This window comes from Crassostrea angulata, chromosome 4, assembly GCF_025612915.1.
Source record: "Crassostrea angulata isolate pt1a10 chromosome 4, ASM2561291v2, whole genome shotgun sequence".
NCBI lineage: Eukaryota > Metazoa > Mollusca > Bivalvia > Ostreida > Ostreidae > Magallana > Magallana angulata.
Genome location: NC_069114.1, coordinates 37,379,675 through 37,403,430, shown reverse-complemented (window position 1 = coordinate 37,403,430; position 23,756 = coordinate 37,379,675). Strand labels below are relative to the sequence as shown.

Below are 23,756 nucleotides of genomic sequence, written 5' to 3'. Positions count from 1 at the left end.
AATATTCGATGTGCAATAGATACATATATTAGGGGACAGGATTATCTTTACTTCTTATTTTAAGTTTATTTTTTTATTTAACTACAGAGAGTTGAATTTAAGAAAATTTTTATCGCTTTGAAATGTACAATTTTCCCCTTATCATTTTGAGTTTTAAAAGAAAACCATACTCACGTGTTCTAGAGAATGCTGAAATATACAATATGCATACTTTGATTTATGCAGCAAATGACAATCTCGGCTATTTGTTTGTCAAGAGAAACCTCAAACTCCTTGATCAAATTTACTAGTAATTAAAGTTAAAATTAAATCTCTTACCATTGCGTGTATACATTGCTGGCGTATCACTGAGAGGAAAAATTTCTCGAGGGAATCAACATGTAAAACCTCATATATATTGACTTTTTTATCGTTTTACAACAGTTTTGGTCAGTTTGGGGCAGAGATAAGCCTGTTGAAGAATGTTTACATGTACAAGCCCCACATTCCCCCTTTAAGCAAAAAGTGGTGAAAGCAGAAACTTGGGACAGAGTATAGGGTCTTTATTTACATCTGTAGTAAATTACATGTAACTATGTCCTTGCTAAGCAATAACAACTGATTAAAATTGATTTGTTTTGATTTGAAAATTTTTATTGCATAAAAATATACAAATTGTTTGAACACAAGTTCTTACCATGTATAATAATTTACAAGTAAAAGGACCATCTAGAAGCATTTCAGGATTATTACAGCAATATGACGGAATTTTAAGTGCTTCACGATGTTTCATTACAACAATATTAATATTCTTCTAAAGTTAAAGTTTCCTGATTAACAAAAGAATGTTATCTTCCTATGGGAGTCTAGCACAAAAAATATATATCCAAATGTATCTGTAACAAATTTACATTGTGTCGTATGCATACGCTGATATTAATTTTGCGGTTTTGAAAATGACAATTTTTTATAAAGCAACTATTTTAAAGTCGCTTGGTTTATACCCATCCATGTACATGATGAATAAATATAATGAGTTCTGGCGGTGAATGGCTTTAATAATAGGAAAATAGGAAATTAAGTGTAATGTGTTTTATTAATTCCGTATACAAAAGTACATGTTTATCTTAAAAATCAACAATTTGACAGATGAACACAGCCTCTGGACTCACATATTGTTCGTGATAAAATTTATCCCCAATGTATTGTTCCACAAAAATTCTTTAGTAGTCGCAAGCATGTTTTTTTTTTTAATTTAATTGGGACATATGGTGAATTTTAATGTTACGTACAAGAAAAGAAAAACGGCCTTAAAATGTATACATGTATAAATTCCTCAAAAGATTGATACAAATTATTTGTGCATGTGGGGTTGGGGAAATGAGGGTCGTTAATCTAATTGTGGTCCTGTATCTTGGATGCTCCGCCGTATTCGGTAAATATTTTTAATTATTTCATCTCAATCAACTTTAACTTGAAGCTTTGAAATTTTATACATGTGTACAAGGTATTATACCAAGCTTTACAAGTAAAGTATCATGCATTACAAATTATACTCATAGCAATTATTATCATTAAGTTTTATTAAAAATGTTAAATATTCGTTTCCTAAAGAGAAAAATCTGTCATTATTTTTTGGGGGGTGGTGTGGCATATCTGTAAAAGGTTCCAGAACGCCAAGTACTGGTGTTTATATACAGTAACTCATCAAGCAGAAATGCTGATTTGATTTGAATATATTTTATTGCACATATATAAGATACATATATACAAATGGTTCTGATAACTTACTAAGTCTTTATCAAATAGCAAATATACTTTATTCAGATTAAAAGTCAATTCACATCTGATAATACTAAAAATTTATGACGGCCTTGTTTTGGGTTTTTTTTTTTTTTTTTTACATAAATTAACGGTATGCCGATATAGCGTAGTTTAGTACATGTTTATTCAGTGATGTTGGTGCAGTGATGTTGGTTTTGCACACATCTGATAATTACACCCCTTCGAATGTTATTGTCATTCAAATTTTAGACCACGTGGTTTTATTTGACCCTTTCAGTTTCGCAGTAAAACTCGTACCTCGTGTATAAAGTCTATTTCACAGTATCTAGGTTCTTGTAGTCAAATATAAAATCTAGAGGTTTATTGATTTTAAACTTTATCTTCATTAATTGGTGAATTAAATGTGTTCTAGAAATAAATGTGACTATACAAAAATAAGTTTTTGTCTGCTGTTGCAACAACTAACATGCTTAAAAGAGATCCCTCCTGAGGATTAATTTTCGATCCGCGCCTGACCTAGTAATAACATCAATAGTGAAACAGACTTTACCATTTTATGCAGAATGTTCCTTGAAAATGGCTCGATATACTAAGTTTTAATGCAAAACAGACACCCATTATTTTTTTAAAACATGGTATTGCACACCACAAGCATCAAATATGGCTACGACTTTATTAAGCAACCCAATGTTCATATTTTCAACCACTCTACACGTGGTTGAACACGAGCGATAATCTGTTCTGAATATTATCGTTTAATATAAATAACTGCTAGATGGTGAAATAAGATATACATCTTGAAAGCTTTTCCCGTTTTAACATAAATCAAAGTAGGATATGATATGAAAAACGACCAGTACTTACGTATTTTGAGAATATTATCCGAACACTTATACTTCCGCTCGAAATTTCACAGAAACTGAACAAATCTCGGTGAAGTCTCGTGAATTTTCATTCGAGCACCTCTGGATTTATTACTTACTTAGCAACGATAAAGAAAACATTCCGAACACATTCGCAGGGGTAAATTAGGTACAGGACAATACTCAGTAGGTGTGAATTGTGTTTTGATAACAATTTTAGTCTGCTTTTTACCTGATATTCCTGTAATTTATTTTCAAATGTGTGCAAAACGGGGGAACAAACGTACCATTATATACATTGTTTTATCCAGGTGATGACCATATACTGTCACGTGTTCGGCGCATCATTGGGGGGAGGCCCTTGACAGATGGCGAGGCTCCCTACCTTACCTTTGTTTTCGTCGGTAGCGATTCTCGAGACAAGCGAAGCATTTTCCGATCTCTTGAAGAACGAACGACTCAACCACCACCTACCCCCCGCTATGATGACGCAGAAGTATTCTGTACCGGATCTCTAGTTAACGAACAATGGGCACTGACAGCGGCTCATTGCTTTGACGGAACTTCTGAGTAGGTACTCGTACATACAGTAATATACATACAATCATATGCACACAGTAATGTACATACAGTAATATATATACAATAATATACATACAGTAATATACGTACAGTAATATACATACAATAATATACATTATTGTCCGTCCTACATGTATTATATAACACACCAAGGTAGTGCAGACAAATTGAATATTATAATCATTTGTCTGCATATCCTTTTTGTGCGTTATAGGACCGACAACATCCAAAATTAATCATTCAATGCATATATTCACATTCATATTGTTGTTTATTTCTATGAAGTGACGTCGCTTTAAAGCCATTATATATGTATACGCTCTTAGTCAGGGATATGAAACATACATGGAACGGCCATATTAATTAACATGTTATTTAGTTCGGTTCCGCGACTAAAAATATAGTGACAGAAACTTTGTAGAAAATTTTTGAAGGTGGTATGGGACACTTGTCGATATTAATGTGAATAAAAGTACAATACAAACAAGACACTCTCACCGGTTTAGAATTTTCAAATTTTAAAATAATTGACCAAAAATATTTAGTAACAAAAACTCGTGACTTACAGATTCGTACTTCACGCTCTCAACACAAAGTCACAAAGTAAGGAAGGCCCTCATTGTGTCAGACATCAGTAAAACGCCGTATTCAGTGATATAATAAAAATCCTGAAGTTGACAATTATTGGAGAATTGTATTCATAATGAAATTCGCATTCTATTATAGTAGTTATTAATCAAATGAAATTTTAAACCGTTTGTATTGTTGTATGTATGGAGAACTCAAGATTAGGGATACCGCTCAGATTGTGTTGGTCAACACAACTGCTATCTGAAAATAAGTGCTATGTTTTAGTGATGTGTGTGAGGGTTTTTTTCCTGATGACAGTTATCATTTTTTTAGTGTTTTTATTTAAAATAAATGCTACAAAAATACAGCTCATTTAACCAATAAAATGCTTTCTTTTGTAATTCATGCTGGATGACTCATAATCAAAGAAAGCATTTTATTGTTTGTATTTACATCTTTCATATTACAAATTCATAAATTGATTGTAAAAAGTAAGTTGAATGAGCTAAAAGAAACAGCCAAATCGTATGTGAATTTGAGTCTGATATCACCATGATTATTTCGTGCAGTCCGTGATTATTCTTAGGTCGGTGTAGGTTTCGATCAATCAATAAACGGGGCGTGTAGATTTCAGTCCTGTCGGTTCCCTGTCAGTTTCAGTCGCTGTAGGTTTCGACCAATCGATAAACTGGGCGTGTAAATTTCAGTCTTGCTAGTCTCTTCAGTGCAATGAATTAACTTTTAAGTTTCCGTAAGAAATAGAAGGAATAATACTCGGTAGATGTAAGTATAATGCGTTAAATCCATTACCCAACCAACGCCTTTTATAAACTGGTTATTATGTTTTGTGACGCCAAATTAAGATTGTCCCTTTATTATCTTACAGGTCTGGTCAAATTCTAAGAAACCCTAATTTGTGGAAATTGAAGCTTGGATCTACTTCTCTTCGAGTAAGTTATACATGTACTATTGGTATTAAGAAGCTTGAAACCTTCTCTATGTTTTAATTATACTGTTGGTATTGACAGGGACGTATATACTAACGTTAGTATATACGTCCCTGGTATTGAGAAGCTTGGAATTCCTTCTATGTGTGTAAGATTAGTTAGAATCATTTTAACAAGAGCTTGGACTTTGGGTAAATATGTCAAACAATTATATGACGTAGACTTGTCTATACCATTGCTGGCCACTCATCCATAACACTTTGTAATCAACAAAATCTGTCTGCCTTTTGAGGTAAGACTATACAATCTACATGTATATACATTTCAATCGAAACCAGCGTCATTTTTTACTCAGTTTGATTCTAGAAATCGATAGTTAAGTCCTACCTATTTAGACCGAAATATCTTACGTTTTCCTGGCTTTTTTTAACGATTTTGATATTTTACTTGCCAAAAAAACCATTTGATTCATCTCGCAATTACATGAAATTGAATTTCCTGTTTTCGTAATGGCTCCGATTTTGCTCCTGACGTTTACATGGGAGTGAATCATCATATCGTTAAAAAAAATCCAAGAAAACGTCATATATTTCGGTATATGTCCTACCGAAAGTGTCTTATTAAAATGGTTCTAAACTATTATATATATATATATATATATATATATATATATATATATATATATATATATATATATATATATATATATATATATATATATATATATATATATATAGTTTCTATGGTTAAAGTTATATAATTATGAATTTATTTCAAAAATAATATATTACTTGTCTGTTTTAAGGTTCATGTGGTAAAATCTAATTATCTTTTCCCTTAAAAGTTTCAGAATACACAGGGAAAAAGAAAATTTAATAGACTTTCGTGGTTGAAGAAATTGCGATGGTTCCGAAAAACCGATTTTCATAGTCCACAGTATGTGGACATCGATAGGATCATCATCCATCCCGACTACACCATAGGTAAATGCTGTTAGACCGTCTTATTTGAGAACTTAAGTTAGAAATGTTCTCTAAATATGGTTCAAATGTTAATAAAAAAAAACAGTTGCAAAGTTGGAGTAAAATTAGAGAGGAAAAAATTTCAACAATAAAACAGATAAAACATGTTGTTGTTTTTTTCATTAAAAGATTCTGTTGCTAAAGATGACATTGCTCTGCTACGCCTTCGAGATCCAGTCTCGTTTGGTCAGTACGTCAACAACATCGAACTGAACACGGAAGACGATTTCCCGCCAGACGGAGAAGACTGTTTCGCACAGGGCTGGGGCTGTACCTCAAATAACGGTAATTGATGTGATCTTTCATTCTTAACATATATTTAGCTCTTTCTCAAGTATCTATTCTGCAACGGCAAGTGTGTTCATTGTTACGCTGTGCATTGCGCCTGCGTCAACAGGAGATACCGCGGAACTATACTGTAGTCTTCATTTCTTTCTTTCCATCAGTCTGCCAGTCATTCCGTGTCCAACTTGCTTATGATAGTTTTTAAATACTTTTAACCCTTTCAAGTAAAAGTATTCTAGATTTGATGTCTCGATGCAGATCAACAGCCAAGCACTGTAGCAAAAACAGTCGATCTTCCGATCTTTGATTCAGCCGATTGCAGCTCTCAGGTGGATATTGAATATGCTCTCTGTGCGGGGGAATTTGACCAAAATAAAGGAATTTGCTCTGTGAGTATCCTGTTATATTTACATCCACCAAGTATGATTCCCTCTATTTCTTACGGAAATTGAATTGTAATTCATAGCTCTGTAGAAACTGACAGGACTGAAATCTACACGCCTCGTTTATCGATTGGTCGAAACCTTCAACGACCCAAAAAAAATCACGTACTGCACGAAATTGTCATGATGATGTCAGACTCAAAAGAACACGATGTGGCTGTTTCTTTTATCTAACACTGTTGTACATTAACAGTAATTTAGTTAATTTTACTTACTTTTTAACCATCATTTTATTAATTTGTTAAAAAAAGATGTAATTATAAACTTTGATGAGATTCATATGGGTTATGAAGGTAGCGATCATTGCAGAAAAAAATTACATTACCCGCGTTAGCGTGATATGCATTTTTTCTGCAATGTTTCGCTTGAATCACCGAAGAAGGCCTTTAATTGTTTAAATGATGATTTAATGAAATACCCTTCGTGTTCAATGGTTCATGTAGCTTTTAATGCAAACAATTTAAAATAAACGCAAACAAAATCTGCGAACTGAAATCGTAGATATAAAAAAAAATTATAATAATAAAAAACTGCTCCCTCGTTAGATTTTTTCCGTGTGTAAATTCATACTTTGTAGTACCATCACAGTAAACTGTAAACCATTATTTTATTTATATTTCAAAATTATTCAATTTTTCTCGTGTAGTTTACCGAATTTACGAGAGAGAGAGAGAGAGAGAGAGAGAGAGAGAGAGAGAGAGAGAGAGAGAGAATTGTCAATGGCATCTTTTTATGATGTTTCTGATCTCATATATAGTTTGCTGAAAGAGTATAAATTCATATAGGATTAGCTTATTATTTCATTCTTTCAGGGTGACAGCGGTGGTCCGTTAATATGTGAGCGAGATGGAAAACTTCTGCAAGTTGGAGTTACAAGCCTTGCCAGAGAACAAGACCCTGGAAATGCCCCCGGCATTTTCACGCGGGTCTCTAAGTATGTAGAGTGGATAGAGAGCATCACTGGTTAGCAAAGCAATCGGGATAGATTTCACACTCCAATGCCGTTATAATAAACAGTTTGCTTAAAACCAAAAAAGCAAAAGGGGTTGTTTTTTATGAAAGAAACTATTTTGATTGTAAAATCTTTTTAATGTAAACTTCGGGGAAAATTAAATGAACTTTTTAATTATATTGGAAAAAATTGGACCAGCGGCTGGAAAAAAAACTTGCATGGACAAATACGCTTTGCTGCGCAAATAACTTGTACAGAGGACATTGATGAATGCTGATTAATAGAGTAAATGGCAATGAATAAAATATATGACAGAATTTCCACCATTACATTAATTTCGTTCAAAAATCATGAATTAGTATTATTTACATTCTTGAACACATAATTATGCATTCCCGTTTTACGTCGAATTGTGGGTAAATATAAAACATATTAAATTTTAAAGAGTTCGGTAAATAAAGTGTTTTCGTCACGTACAATGGAAAAAAAATGTAAATAATATGGTAGATTTATAAGAAAGACAATGAACAACAATGGCGCAATTACACTTCTAGTGGAGCCTATACATACAGGAATACAACAGGCGGTGCTATATATTCTGTGTGCAAAATAGATTGCACGTGCTTCACAGGTACAGACCTCTTATACATTGGAGAATCGACAATCGTGTCAAAATATTCATACTCATTCATATTTAGTTATTCTCTAGCAAAAAATATAATTATGCTTTCGGGGCATTTCGAGTTGAAATCTTTGTGTATCAATTTTCTTTGAACAGAATGTCTCAAAAAAATGCTTTGTAAATCAAGTCAATCCTAGTGAAAATATGCATGAATGGAAGATTGTACTTGCTGGTAATAAAGATTTGCAAATCAAAGCTAAACGAAGATTTGGTACGCTTTTAAAAATACATTGGACAATTGCTATAAAGATTTACAAGTGACATACTCAGAACATGTATGCAAACTATCAAAAGAACTCAAGCCATTATCAACAACATTGAGTTGGATCAAGCAAACATAACTTGCTTAGCTGTAAATAAATCTAAAAGCGATTGTATATGGACCACTTAAAGCATGTAAATGTACTAGTGTTAACTTGTGTGTGAACCATAAAATAAATGTACTTAATCCATGAATTTAAATGATACAGCCTCCAAGGCAATTTAAGAACAGGTTTTTGAAAAACTGCATTCCTTTAAATAAAAAAACAAAACAAGGTTGTTATCTGGAAATATTTAATGATTTTATGATAAGACTTATGCCTAGCCTGCTAACAGATGCATATGTATGATAAAGATGACCTAGGGTCACAATTCACAACCAATGGAAAGCTCACAATCCTAACACAAGACATATGGCTTACATGTACGGTGATTCATGTGCATTTTATAAAGATATAAAAAGTCAACGTCTCATTAAATGTGTAATCAAATGTCATCTAATAATCAAATAAAAATGCGACAAAAACCTTAAAATTATATTTAAAAATATTAATGTAAATTTTTAACAACTATGTAAAAATGAAAGTGTATGTGACATGATGATGCTGTAAATGTTTCAAGTTTAACATATGTAAAGAATGTACAAGTTTATACTGATTTTCTTCTGCTGGGAATAAAACAAGCAATACATACTAATATTTCTCTCTAAATTGTAATGGGCAAAATCTAGTATAAAGTAGAAAAAAACCAATACATTGACAGTTCAAATGAATAAATTTCTTAACCTTTTTATACAATAGTGTTACAACCAGGTTGTTTTTTCATGGTACCATATGTGTATTTTAATAAAATTTGTTCACAACCTACTGTCCAAATCACAGATTTTTTAATAAAAAAAAATTCTTAATGCAAGAAGATTTATATATATATCAACAACCTTTCATGCTTCAAGAGGTCAAAAACCTTGACCGCAAAAAAAATACTACCAACTGATATAAAAGTGTCAGATCTGCAAGAGAATCAACTTGATCTAAATTGAATTCACCAAATAAGTTGTTAATTTTTTTTCTTCTTGGAATGGTATAATCTTTAGTGTCAGTAGAGAATTTGATTTTTTTCTAGTACAATTGGTCAGTAAGATACAATTGGTCAGTGTGTCCATAGATTTTGTGCCTTTCAGCAAAAACTGTCGATTTCCTGAAACTCACTGAGGGCCTTCACTGGCTCCATATTCTTCTTGCGTGCACCTTTGCGGATTTTGGATCGAAGTTCATTGGGATCTTCCCTTTTGACCAATGCTTTTTTCTCTGGGGGCTTCATTTTCCACATTACCACAGTTGACTGTAGAGCAAAAATTCAAGAATTTTAAACAACCTGAATTTTTTGTACATTAAGTGAAATTTTTAGATTCATATTCTTTGATATGAGATTATCATTTAAATACTTTTGGGCATCCTTTATAACAAGATACTAGATATTTTGCTTTCTTGATATACATGTATATCTTTAACATGTACAGTACAAGGACTCAGTTTGGGAAAATTTAAAAGTTTTTGAAATCTTGTTAACAGGTATATACATGCATAAACAACACGTAAAATACACTATAGTAAAAACTCACTGTATTGCCTGCTTGCTTGTACTGAAAACAGAAAATAATTCAATGAATAACAAGCATGATATTCAAAAATTGTATAAATTCTTTAGTTTGAAACATTACTACCAGTACTTGGTTTTTTTTGTCATTATCATATTTATCTGTATCTATAAAGGATACACACCCTGAATACATGGATCCTCAATAAGGAACAACAGTATTTGTCAAAAACAAAACGTTAACCCAAAATCAAACTGCTTACGTGTTAAGCTACTTAACATACATGTTGAGCTACTTAACATACATGTTGAGCTACCTAACATACATGTTGAGCTACTTAACATACATGTTGAGCTACTTAACATACATGTTGTCAATGAGCATACATGTTGACAATGAGCTACTTAACATACATGTTGAGCTACTTAACATACATGTTGACAATGAGCTACTTAACATACATGTTGACAATGAGCTACTTAACATACATGTTGAGCTACTTAACATACATGTTGAACTACATAACATAAAACATCTCATTAAATTTCATATTTCATGACATCTTTACCTTGGTAGATGCCACATAACAAGCTTTGACAGTCAGTACTACAGCGTTCATGAGATTCTTGGCAGCCATAATGAGTGATGTGGCACTGTCCAACTAAAATGAAATAAAATATCTGATAAATGGAAAAAAAAGCTGCTTTGCAGTTTTTAAATACAAACTTAAAAACACAACTCAACAGAATAGGAGTCATTATCAAAAACACAATCATACATAAAAGAAAAATATGTTATCATCACTTCGTCATATAATTGAATTGTGGGTGGTGGGAGGTGCAAGTCATTCAGGTTAAAGAGCAGCTCACTCATGGAAGGTGACAGTGATTGGCTATATAAAACATATCACACAAAACTTATTTAGGTACAGTATATATGTTCACGCTTAAATGATGATGCACATGCAAATTTCATGCATTTGTTTAATTATTTTTTATTAAAATATCATTACAGCTCAAAAAATCAATGTGTGAGGGATTGGGATTTTGTTTTCTTATACATGTGAATTGTGCAACATCCTGACAATTTTTATGTTATTCTTAAGGAGACTTCATTGCTCTCTTTATCAATAAGACCTTTCATGTTGACACTCCGTGCCAAGGAGCAATGTACAATATTGCTTGTGTCAGCAGACACTGCGACATTACATCTTGGTTTTACAATCTTGTCAAAATGACTCACAGTGGAAATCCAAACTTGAAAGCAATCATCGGATTTTTCCAACACAGTCACTTTACTTTTACTAAAACAAACTTAGATCTATCATACATTTTAACCAGGTATATGCCACAAAGACAAAAAATCCAAGTTTTAATTATTATTTTGTCCTTTTTTGTTGCAAAATTCTAAGAATTCTTGAATGAAAATATGTAGCACACTCAAAACATTATGACATGTACTTGGTTATTCCGTTAATTTCTACAATGAATACACATATAGTATTCTATATTTTCTCAGCTGTTTATTAGGAAAAATTTTATTTTTTCTTAATTAGGCATTCATTTTGTTTTTGTCTGTATATATGAGTATATATGTTCTTTTCTTTTTAAAGTTAGTTTCAGGAAAAGCGTTAAAAGTAAGATAATTGTTTAAAACTAAAAAAATTTTGTTTTCAATAAGTTTTCATAACATTTCAGGTAAAAAATACAATACTGGAATACAGTGTATTTGTGAGTAACATTCAATAGGTCAAGATAATTCATGACCAAAAGCAGTGCTGAATACATGTATTTGCAATTTCCTGGGTACGAGCTGAGAGGGCCTCAGTTCCTAGAGACTCCCCTGGAGTAAATAGTCTTACCCCTGTCACAACAATAGCTTGTTCACTGACACTTGTAATATCACTCTTCACTCTACTAGTGATGTTAAGTTGATGGCAAAAGAGAGCGATTTCTTGAAGGTAAGCATTCAGATCTTTCTTTTCGGCCGAGTTGGGACACTAGAAAATTAAAATGGTCGTGCATGAATGATACTATAGTGATAAGAATTCCCCTCAATTAGCCTTACCCCTGACACGATTAGTTCTCCACTGACATTCTGAACATCGGCTTTGACTTTACTGGTAATATTTAACTGTTGGCAATACAGAGCGATACGTTGTAGGTAAGCTAACAAGTCTTTCTTTGAGGCGGAATCTGGACACTGAAAAACATGTTGTGTTATTGCATAGCACTAACAACCATTAATAAAACAAACAGAAACCCATGGCCACATAATGGACGTTCTTTCTGATACTACAGTAGGAGCACTGGTTTCAGGCGTGCTGTAAATGTAAATCACTATTTATTTTGAACAATAAATGTAAAGAAATTCATAATTTTTTGGGTTTTTTAAAAATAGTTTTAAGAGTTACAATACAAGAATATACATGTACAAGGATATTGGTACACAATTCTTAACTTAATAAAATTCTTTCTGCCAATTCAAAGCACTTTCTTTGAAAATTTTTGAAATCAAGTTATGTACCTTTGAACACAAAATACAGAGTAAAATATACAGGGATAGAGAAACTGAAGATTAAACCAATACCTGGTCAGCAATTTGTTTGGCAAGTTTATCCAGTTGTATACCAGCCTCAGAAATTTTCTTGGCAGCATTGATCACATCCATTGTACTCTTTAGTGGCCCTCTTCCTCTACATAATTTAATTGATTTGTTGTTCAAGTTTATTATTACCTAAGATGCTGCATATCAAAGATGAAGGCTCACCAAATGACCAAAACATTTTGTTTTTATCATTTGAGGCGAATGAGAGAGGGAGGATAAGATGTGAGAATTGATCCCCTACATACTTGTACAAAAAATTCACCTGAGATAATAAAACTACATGTATAACTTACTCATTCAAAGTACATGTACTACATGTTAACCATATTCAAATTTAAAACAACTAGGTATATGTAAGATGTAGATTTATACATGCTCAAGGAAAATGAACCCTCAGGTATGTTACATTCTACTGTACCTATTGAAACATTAAAATCTTCTTTTAATCATTTTTTTTTTCACCTGTCTTTGTGATTTCCTACCTTGTAAAGTCAGTCATCTCCATCATGATCATACACATCTGCTTGGCCATGACAATGATGTCGTTCCCACTGTCGTCCCACTTGGCCACCTCTCGGTCCAGCTTCATTTTGTCCGCCAGGAATTCCTGGACCTGCATCTGGATCTGCTCCCGCTCCTCAGCAGGCAGCTGCCTCATCATGGCCCGGTCACTCTTACCGAGGTCATCATCCATGCCGGTCATGTAACTTGCTGTTGAAGGAATACATGTATTAGTATTTAAGTATTCAACATAGCAATCTTTTCCCAAAAAGAAGAATTGATGTAAATCAGTTTTTACACTGCTTAATAGGATTTCTTAATTTTTTTCTAGCAATTTTCACTACGAGTAAATTTCACATAGAGATTCTCTTTCTGATGCCTTTTTTTTTTTGCTGGTGCCTCATGCAAAAGATACATATAGTTAGTAGGTCATAGCTAAAACTTTATAAGAACACAAAATGTAGGTTTTGTAAACCCCATAATATCATTCAACCATGCATTTTATCAATTTCATTTCTGAACACATGACATTGATGAAATTTAAATAGAAATGAAAATAAAATCACAGTTTTAAAAACATCAAAAGTATATGTAACACAACAAGTATACTTGAAATAACACATTCAGATCTATCTGAAAACATTCCATCATCAGGCTACCGATAAAACAAAATCAGATCAAAATTTCACCTTTAGATCTTGAAGCTGAATTGGAAAAATGTAAATAATGGAATATACAATATGTGATTTTTTTCTGCTATAAAATGCCTCCAAAATATCTGACCACTCATCGTAAATGTCTGCTTAGTACTCACATTTGCTTCTGGTTTCATATGGATCGTCTTCAACTTCTGAATCTGTTTCAACTTCAGTCTGAAAAGATGCCGAAAGGCCCATGAAAAACTCAAGGTTTGCATTGTTTAAATCTTTATATTAAAGACGAATGTTTTGGGAACAATCTAAACAAAGCAATTCATTTTTGCCCATTCAAAATAGAAAGAGTACAAAACATTTTTTACTATTAATGATGACAGTAAACAATTATGATTATTTCACTACACAATTTATTGTACAAATTGTCATAGAAGGGCTCTAGAATTTATAAACAACATTTCTAGAATCATCCTTATACTTATTATTGGGTTACATGTACTTTCTAAATTAACATCTGAGAATAACTCTAAAACAATAATCAGAAAAAAAAAATCTATCCCCAATTTTGCATTGATCTACACAAATCAATCATGTTCCTTCTATACACTGTTTGAACTGCCACACTATAACAAGCATAATGTCCACAGAAGAAATTACCCTGTCTAGTAGCACTGCTTGTCTGATATCCCGGACTCCATCATAAACAAGTCGACTGGCATCGATGAATTCATTCTCATCCACTTCCCGTGGAGGGTTGTAACTGAGAGCATCCACTGCTACTTCCACCTTTTCTGCAAAGTTAGGCATCACTGCAGGGAAAACAAAAGCATTGCATGTAAAAACTGAAGATCTGTGATTTTACAATCATGGACATAACCAAAGGAAACAGCTCTTAAATCATATCTATAATACATGTAAATACAAATATGAAAATAAAAAAATATTGTCCCCAGTGCAATAAGCATATCAGCAACATTAAAATCATGGTATAAAATATGAGTGATATCCTATTTCAAACCACTTAGAAGTAAGTACCTTGGTCCCTAAGCATTACAACTGCTTCCATTACTCTGTCCACATATGCCCCTGCCTCGTAATTTTCCATCTCTGCTGTCACCACATTACAGACTCGGGAGGATCTCCCCCTGATGGCCCCTGCTGTACGGTCAAGTGTGTCTGCATCTCCCTCCTGTAGCGCTACCACACATTTGTTGACATCTTCTAGGATATGGCTCTCTGTGAATAAAAATATTTCTTACGATGATCACTTTCTATTTCCACATTTATAACTTGGATTTTCTATTTTTAATTAATATAATAAAAAACAAAGCAAGTCAGTAATTCTTTGGAATGATATCTAGGGAAAAATTTTGACATCTTTTTTCTTATTAAAAATATGATTCATATAAAACACTAAGATTTTCTGAATTTTGATTTGATTAAAATGTTAACTCACCTGAGACAGCTAAGAAATCGTGGATAGTTGTAATATCATCAACTGCGTCTGTTAAGATTCGGACCTCCCTCTCCCAGGCGTCCTTGAACACATCCATGTTCTCCTGAGCAACCTTAGATCTGGGTCGACTGGCCAAAATACGAGCTGCATTGATGACCTACAAATTTAACTCAAAGATTAAATCACCAATTTTCTTATAAGTTCAGTTTAGAATATAAAATATATATTTCTATTCAAAATTTTACAATATTTCATTACATGATTTGACCTACATAAAAAATAAATCAAATTTAAATTTACAATCTATATTACGACTCAGTCTAGGTTTAGGCCCATGGAGAGTGGGTAACAAGGCATAGCAATTGACATCTAATGCAATGACATCAGTACAACTTTAACCTGCGGCAATGACATCAGGGAATGCAGGTATAAGCCTCCCCTGACTTGTACAGATTGTACAAAGTAAGAACTAACCTGTGGACAGAGGCTCTCAAGCTCAGCTGCCGTCAATCTCACCATCTTCACACCTTCTGCATTGCTGGACATGGAGCAGGCGAGATTGGCAACCTACAAAAAGATTAAGTTTATATCATAATGCATTTATGCGGGACCTGTACATACAGACAACAAAACAAAGTAGATCTCCTTCTTTAATCTTTTCATTAATTGCACATATGATTTTTTGTTGATTATGTGTGTATGTTAAATATACTTCATTAGATTTATAACTTTTACCGAAACAATTACCGTATAAGCAAATGTATCAATGCAAATGGGCTACATATCTCATTAACAAGAATTGATTTCAGTGTATTTTACAATTTCTGAATTGATACATCATCATATTTGTTCATGTTTATCCTACCTCCACCAGTTTGTTGGCATGGTCAGCGAACACCTGGGCATATTCCTCCACCCCCCTCTCATCCCCGGCCTTGGCAGCCTCTATCAGGACTAACAGTGGGACATTGGTCTCAAGGAACGAGTCAGAAACATGATCCACCACTGCTTTTCTCAGCTAAAACAATTTAACAAAGGTGAATTATCTTGTTATACTGCATGAATTTCCAATTTACATACATGTACAAGAATTCACTCTCATAATTTGTAAGACAAATGTCGTATAAATTTACTGCAAATTTTAAACAACATCAAAAATCCTGTACAAGGTTATACTGACTGTATGTACCGGTATACATGTAATGTACTGTATGTAATGATCTCATGAAAGCTTAGTGATACCTGTAAAAAGTTTATTCTATCTATACAGGGGGCCTCCTACCTGTCTCTTTAGGTCTTTGGTCTTCCTCTCCATGTTATCAATGGCTCTCTGTAGATCGTCACTGACCTCACTTCTTCCTTGCTACAAATATCAATCATGTACTTGTATATGCTGCAGGGGGAAATATCACAATTACTAGCATTCCTTGTAACTGCATCGTACAAGGAATATCAACATTGAATTGAAGAGAGATGATTTGTAAGATGGGTAAGGAAATTCACCCATCTTATAAAAGGAAAATTTATATGGTTGGGTGATAATGAATTTTCTAGCAAAGACCTTAAATCTTGTCGCACAAGCTCATAAATAACAAATTAGTAGGGTATCTTCATGCACATGCTTAATACTGTACACATACACTGTATAAAAATGCCAACATTTTTATCATGAAAATCTCAATGGAGGAAAATGAATAAACAATTTACAGTCAGAGTTCCTCATAACACATGTACATATATTACATGGCAATGCATTAAAGTTCAACTCATTTAAATGATCTAACATTTACAATAGCATGCCAATTTTTTTATTCAAGCAACTTATTCATTTTTTTTCACCAAAATAATATGATAAATAATAAAACTTAACACTCTATGGTGCAAATAGAAACATTCCAAAGTACATGAAACATGTAACACAAAAATTTGACTCAATAGGCAACTTCAAGCATTTTCACTTTCTATAACATAGTTTAGAATGAAGCATGTGGCAAAAAGATGAATTATTGAACAGAAAACTACGAGTGGGTTATTTAGAATGACTTTTATACAAACTGGAAATGGGCCAATACAGTTTTAAATTCATACATTGATAATCTATGGAAAATTCCTATAATTCAAAACATTCCAATGTTACCTGAGACTTGAATTTACTTGTATGTGGCTTCCTGCACTGAATTTATTATACAATATTAATTCAATTTGAAATCCAAACCTTCTTTATGATCTAATATATAAAATAACGAAACACTTTATTGATTATTTTAACATAACAATATCTGATTATATAACAAAAATTGCTTCATGTATTTTATACTATTTCTTATTCATCAATTCCTTTTTCCATAAAATATATTTAACCTTTTTTTATAAATAAATTGGATTATGCGATCTTGCAAAGACAAAAATTAAAATTATAATAATCAGCACAAATTTCTAAATGAAGCAATTCCTCTTCGATTGTACCCATAAATGATGGTCTAAAAATACCTTAACAAATGTCGAATTAAATGGGTGAGTTTTCCCCCTTTGTAAAGACCAAATACTACTACTTCAATGTTTCAGCATTTGGTGACAATTTGAAGCAGCTTACATTGTTCATGTACTCCGTTAGCAGGTCTTGAAGTGCCTGTCTGACAGCATTACACTCCTGTACGATCCTCTCCCTGCGATCGTCCCTCGTGCAGGAAGAGTCGGCCATTAGAGCAGCTCCACTGATGATGCTCTCCAGGCGTTCCTCTAATGATGGCCTCGTTCTCACTTCATTGTAGGTCAGGGGATCCATGATTATTTTTTGCTAAAATATTGATTGTTAAATACTTACAAAAAAATTCAAATTTTAATTTTTTACGTGTGGTGGGGTTAAAAATATTTTGCAATTTTATTAAGGTAATGTTAATTTTTTTTTAACTATGGATTAATTTTTACATCTCAAATAACAATCATCATAAAATTCACAATCATAAATTTGTTTATTGGTCTCCATATCTGCATGTACATGCACTACTGTGTTCTTACCATTAATTCATCAAGAGCTGAGGCTAATTCTCCTGCCCCCTCATACGGGTGAGCATCAGAGGCCCCAGAGGCCTGGGCCACCCCCGATATAGTGTTGACAGCATCCACAAGCTGCTGGTAGGCATAGTCCCTGTTGGATTTGGCAGGGGCAAGCTCTGGGTGTCTCACGTACGCCTGAAACCAAATAATATTGCACTCATCATCCTTAAACAAGATAACTGCTTTTATCCTCTTTATACAGGAACAAAGGTCAGTCATGCTTAAATATCAACTACACATGTTAACGCCATGATTAACGTAAACATTTACAGTAATTCATTTTGTCATTCATTTTTTACAAGGAGGAATAAAGATGCTCATTTAATTCATTTTTCTATTGCATAACCACTTGGCTGGATCTTCGCCTACTTGCGTAATAATTGTCTCTCTTTTTTTGTAAACACAGCAACTTCTTAATGAAAAACATTGTCAATGAACTCCTCCACTCCATCAGGTAATGAATAAAACACGAAACAAGTCCCACTGCTCTATCTATATACACATATTCTCTCTCTCCACCCACAATGCACTTTCTGGTCACATTTCCCATTCATTAATAGCTACCTTTGAAGTGGTGAGCAGCATCATACTGTTCTTCTTGAGGACGGCCCTGGCAGCAGCTAAGTCGTCTCTTCTCCTGGGGTCCTTCAGATCCTGTAGAGACGTCACATAATTAACCAACAAATTACACCAACAACTCTCGCAGGCACTCACATAAAAACACCCCCTGGGTGCTTGACTGTGATGCTAATGGGTCACCTTATGCGAGGATCTATTTATAACAGATCAAACATGTGATAGTTGTTTTCTAAACAAACTAGTCTACAGATTTCATGGGAAAGTTGTCTATTAATTAATATTATACAACACTACATTCCTCTCTGCAATGAAATGCAAACAAGATTTATTAGCTCTGATAGCAAGGTATTCTTGAGTTTTTCCTTGTGAGAAATTCTTAGTTAATGTTTCTGAGCACTTAATACACTACTACTGAAATAAAACCTAAGCATTCTCCACAACAGTACAGCACTTCTTCATACAAATATCTTTTATCTTAATCTAAGTACAAATAGCAAACCACAAGTACATATAGTTTATATCTTGAGCCTTGTCAACTGTGTTATAGACAAAGAGTAATAATCTACATTGTATCACCGAGTACATAACTAGAGTGTTTTATGATTTGGAAGACGACGTACATTTTGTCTTTGAGCAGCCCGCTGAGCAAGATCTACCAGGCTCTCTCCTAGGTCTTTGAAACTGGACATCAGTTCCTGCTGACTCGTAGCATTACGGACTCTGTCCAAGTCACCTTCAACCTGTAATAATGTAAATGGTCTTCTTTAATAGCTTTTCATGCACATGCAAAAAAATACATTGACTATTTGCTTACTTGACAAGTTTAAATACAGGTACATCTTAATGTTTCCTTATTCTTAGAATATGAATCACAATGAAAAGGTATAAAAACTAAAACTTTCAGCAAGAATACTTTTAATTTATATATACTTAACAGTTGCTTACTTGCTAAGCAGATTGCATCAAAACATAATGTGACATTAATTTAAAAGTTTTTGTATCAAAACAAACCATTCTGAGGGATTTCAGTAATAGATGGACATCAACCATATCTGCTAGAATCAGTAGTCGAGTGACAGCTGACAGGAGAGCCCTGGCGGCCCGGACCATGGCTCCTCTCTTGGACAGGGAGCAGGGGTCAGCAGCGAATTCTGTGGAGGAGTCCCTCATCACCTCACCTACAGTAATACAGAGTATCCCTCCTGTTGTACAATGTGATGGCTTCAATCATTAAAATAAAACATGCCTGTGTATGACCCCCCAGCACAAACAAAACATGTGTGAAAGGTTGCTTTTGAACACAGATGTGTTTTCAAACTTTTCAAAATACACCAATAGATACACATCATTGTGCAAACATGAAGTCCACCTAGTAACCGAACAACTTAATTTATTTCAAAAATGATCCGCGATACGGTTTACTCATAACTGACCTGTTTTTCTGACTTCATCAACAGCTGCCATCATATCCACCCTAATGTCTGGGTTTTCGTTGGCTATTTCCTCTCCCCTTGCGATAAAATTCTCTGTAGCTTTCTGTACAGCGGCACTCAAAACATGGGCTTTCTTTGATCTGCCCTTCTTCTTGTTTGAAGGGCTTTTTTGATTCACCAACGTAGTCACCTACAAAAGATTATCAAAATTCATTTTATATTAAATTTACAAGATGAGTATGGGATTTTGCAACTCTTATTTGATATTTAGATGAGGAGGATGCTTTATCATAAAATCAGAATACTTTGAACTCTTTTTATTTAGAACTCTCCTATCAAATTCAGGAGACTGAATAACAATATTTACTTAAAGCAATATTTACCTGAGAAATAAAAAATAAAAAAACAAAAAATATTGTACAAATTCTTCAAAATATCATCTAATTGGAAAAATACCAAAAGCCCTAAACTTTACTTGCGCCTCTTTATCCCCCTTACCTGAGTGACCAGTGGTTCCAAGGTCTTTTCTACAGACATGGTTCGAATCTCCAGATTCTTGGGGTCCCATTTTACCTGCAGGGACCCCACCATAGGGGAACCAACACTCATAGCTTACTGCAGCTAAAAGAAAAACAAATCATGATACACAACTGTTGGATATTAATATGGTCCATATAAAGCTTCTCATTACAGGTTTAGAGCAAGTGTAATTTGTATTATCAAACAGCAATGTTAGACACGTGATTTTTTAATTTTATGGTTTAGTTAATAATAACCCAAATTCTATTACATATTTTATCTAACAATGACTATTGTATACTAGCATTAAATAAGATAACAATCAATTTGAAAAAAAACATATCCCTTAAATTAAATGTGTACTGTATGTCCTCAAAGTCTCAAATATGGCTACCGGTACATGCATTCCTAAATGTTAACATACATAAAGTACGTAGGTTTGTGAACATAAAGTACATGTTTTTCAGAGATGTATTCCTCTGGATTTATTTGAACAAGTAGTTCATTTGTAATACATAGTTTTCATTTTCACACATTTTGAATGAAAAACCAAGAAAACATCCAAAATAAAACCAACTACATGCAACATTGGGAAACAGATTAATTTTCCCACTTTGAAGTCCATAGTCCAAGTTACATCATATTACTGAGGATGCATGCATGTACACATACTAATATAAAACGGACACTGAAGGTGAAATATTTATGATATATAACATTTTATTATACCTCTGAGAATATTTTTAATCAAAAATTACAATGAATAAACTTGCTATCCCAAGCTATCTGCCATGGTGAATAGTTATCAAAACTATTAATCACCTTCAGCAATCGATTTTCATTGATTCGTTATGTCAAATTCAAAGTCCAATAACTCTAATTTGTTTACCATGAAAAAAATCTGCATTGATGACAAATGAAGTTTTCATTGGTTTAAAAAAATAGCTATTTACTGACAATTCGGATGATAACAGGTGAACTATCCCCCTCTACAGAAACTATTTCTCTCGGCTTCACCCTAATCATGAAATAGTTGCTATCTCGTAGAACAATAAACTTGCTATCATCCTCAGAGCTACTAAATAGGTACTGTCATGAGACCAGTTCTTGCCGGGTACCATTTCTCGCCAGTACATTGTTAATTTGTTACGTCATTTTTCGTATACAATTTTATGTGTTGATAAAACAACATAAAAAAGCACTGGCAAAAAATGTTACTTGGCAAGAACTGATTGCACAGCAGTATATATAAAACTGATAGCAGCAAAAATAATAGTGATGCTTCTCAGCAATGTTGATCAATAGGAATAAATTGTTTCAAATTCAAATCATCATGTCATGAAAATAAAAACACATTTCAAAGATTTCTTTTAAAATTCTTTCAAGCAATAAATTCAATGCGGCAAGTGGGTGAGGATGTATAATATGTGTGCATCAACCTAAGTTTTGATAAATCAACATAAATTTTTCCACCAGAGTAGAGGTTTCAATGTCCTTAAAACAAACCGGATTCATTTCACTGTTATTTCATTAAATAGGTTATAGAAATAAATATGTATACTTAGAACTTCGTAATTAAACCTTACCAGAAAGCAACTGCTGTTGAAAACGACAGAAGAAATTCCAATTTTGTGACAACAATCTCTGAATCACAACTTCCGCTGTTCCCTTTTAGACCCTGACAAAATTCTGATGTTCGTTTTGCGGTTTGGCGCGTTAAAAGAGAACGATGAAAAGCATGATTGAAATAAATGCTGTTTTGAATGCAACCTGAGTTGAGTTTGCAATTCAAATTATAAATCTACATACATGACTTTATACATGTTATTTAAAAGTATGCAACCATGTGCGATCGACGGATAGAACAGCCATAGGAATGTACATCACATGACCGTAATAACAGGCGCGTCAGGTGCGACAGGTAAAGTAGAGAGATATGCATGGATGAGGTGGAAATGTATTTTAACTATATTTTTTAAATTTAATTACTGAATTTTTATTGGACCCCCCCCCCGGAAAATGTTCAGGACTATAAAATCTGTGCAAAAAAAAAATAAAATTGTGCAATAAAAACGATTCATACTTTCAAAGTATAGAAAGAAGATCAGTAAAACATATGTAGCTAGGCTAGAAGATCATTGATAAATCTATATAACCAGCCATATAAGGAACAGTTTCAGTTTAAGAGAATGACTTATAATTATATCTATTGTATATGATATCAGGTAAAGGAACGTACGTAGTGCTCATCGTTTTTCATGGGGGGGGGGGGGAGGTTTCCCCAAAATTCTTGGCAATTAAAATAATGAAAAAAAAAATGTAATATAAGATGCATGTATAATTGCAGGCACGTAGCATAGGTTTTTTTTTAAGGGGGGGGGGGGGCTCTTCCAAAAGTTCTTGACAAGTTAAAAACAAACAAACAAACAAAACAGCTTCTCAAAATCATGGAAATCTTAATACGGGTGGGGGGGGGGGGAGCATTTCATACCTATAACTTCATAAAAAAAAACAAACAACAATTTCACTGTTAATTTCCTTCCCTTCGAATTAAATTTTTAAAGGCTCCCAAAAAAGTGTGAGGCCAATATAACTCTCTCAATTTACTTAAATTTTGAAAAGAAAAAGTTTACTGCGATAGAAAGTTTTTTTTAATTCAAATTTTATAATACAAACATATTAATAAGCCAACTGCTTCTGCATACATCACAAATTTTCAAGGATACAAATTAAGTATGTTTAACAGTGCATTGAAACAATTGCATCAACAATGCATATATATAATGAATGTTTACTAAGAAAAAAAAAATACAGAGAGAGAGAGAGAGAGAGAGAGAGAGAGAGAGAGAGAGAGAGAGAGAGAGAGAGAGAAGTTAATCACAGGGGTCCAAATATCCCAGTCTGTATTGAACTTATCCATCTCACTTCTTTCTTTTGCACAGAATTGGAATACTTTATATTTAACTGTTCTCTGCTGCGAGAG

General features: G+C 33.3%; 2 protein-coding genes across 5 annotated transcripts in view; one reads left to right on the top strand and one right to left on the bottom strand.

Moving 5' to 3' along the window:
* Positions 1 to 9,312, top strand: part of LOC128179609 (uncharacterized) — a 34,059-nt gene extending 24,747 nt beyond the window's left edge. The window contains exons 10-13 of the mRNA XM_052847075.1: positions 5,622 to 5,709; positions 5,878 to 6,033; positions 6,292 to 6,422; positions 7,289 to 9,312. Coding sequence (XP_052703035.1) covers positions 5,622 to 5,709; positions 5,878 to 6,033; positions 6,292 to 6,422; positions 7,289 to 7,444 — 531 coding nt within the window. The 3' untranslated portion in view covers positions 7,445 to 9,312. The remainder of the gene's footprint in view (positions 1 to 5,621; positions 5,710 to 5,877; positions 6,034 to 6,291; positions 6,423 to 7,288) is intronic.
* LOC128179607 (catenin alpha-2-like) lies at positions 8,649 to 22,519 on the bottom strand. 4 transcript variants are annotated; one of them, XM_052847071.1, is made up of 22 exons: positions 22,360 to 22,519; positions 20,753 to 20,875; positions 20,255 to 20,444; positions 19,833 to 19,999; positions 19,442 to 19,561; positions 18,807 to 18,896; positions 18,204 to 18,377; positions 17,779 to 17,982; positions 17,323 to 17,358; positions 16,468 to 16,548; positions 16,051 to 16,203; positions 15,660 to 15,752; positions 15,186 to 15,342; positions 14,765 to 14,965; positions 14,387 to 14,538; positions 13,891 to 13,948; positions 13,058 to 13,286; positions 12,558 to 12,663; positions 12,036 to 12,170; positions 10,537 to 10,629; positions 9,993 to 10,013; positions 8,649 to 9,712 (listed from the first exon to the last, which is right to left on the bottom strand). In XM_052847071.1, exons 2-22 carry the CDS (start codon positions 20,861 to 20,863, stop codon positions 9,548 to 9,550), a joined length of 2,736 nt encoding a protein of 911 aa, XP_052703031.1. In that variant the 5' UTR covers positions 20,864 to 20,875; positions 22,360 to 22,519; the 3' UTR covers positions 8,649 to 9,547. The 4 variants fall into 4 exon arrangements, with proteins under 4 accessions (XP_052703031.1, XP_052703030.1, XP_052703033.1 ...); XM_052847070.1 differs by lacking the exon at positions 12,036 to 12,170 and adding an exon at positions 11,830 to 11,967; XM_052847073.1 differs by lacking the exon at positions 17,323 to 17,358.
* Positions 22,520 to 23,756: the final 1,237 nt, after the last annotated feature.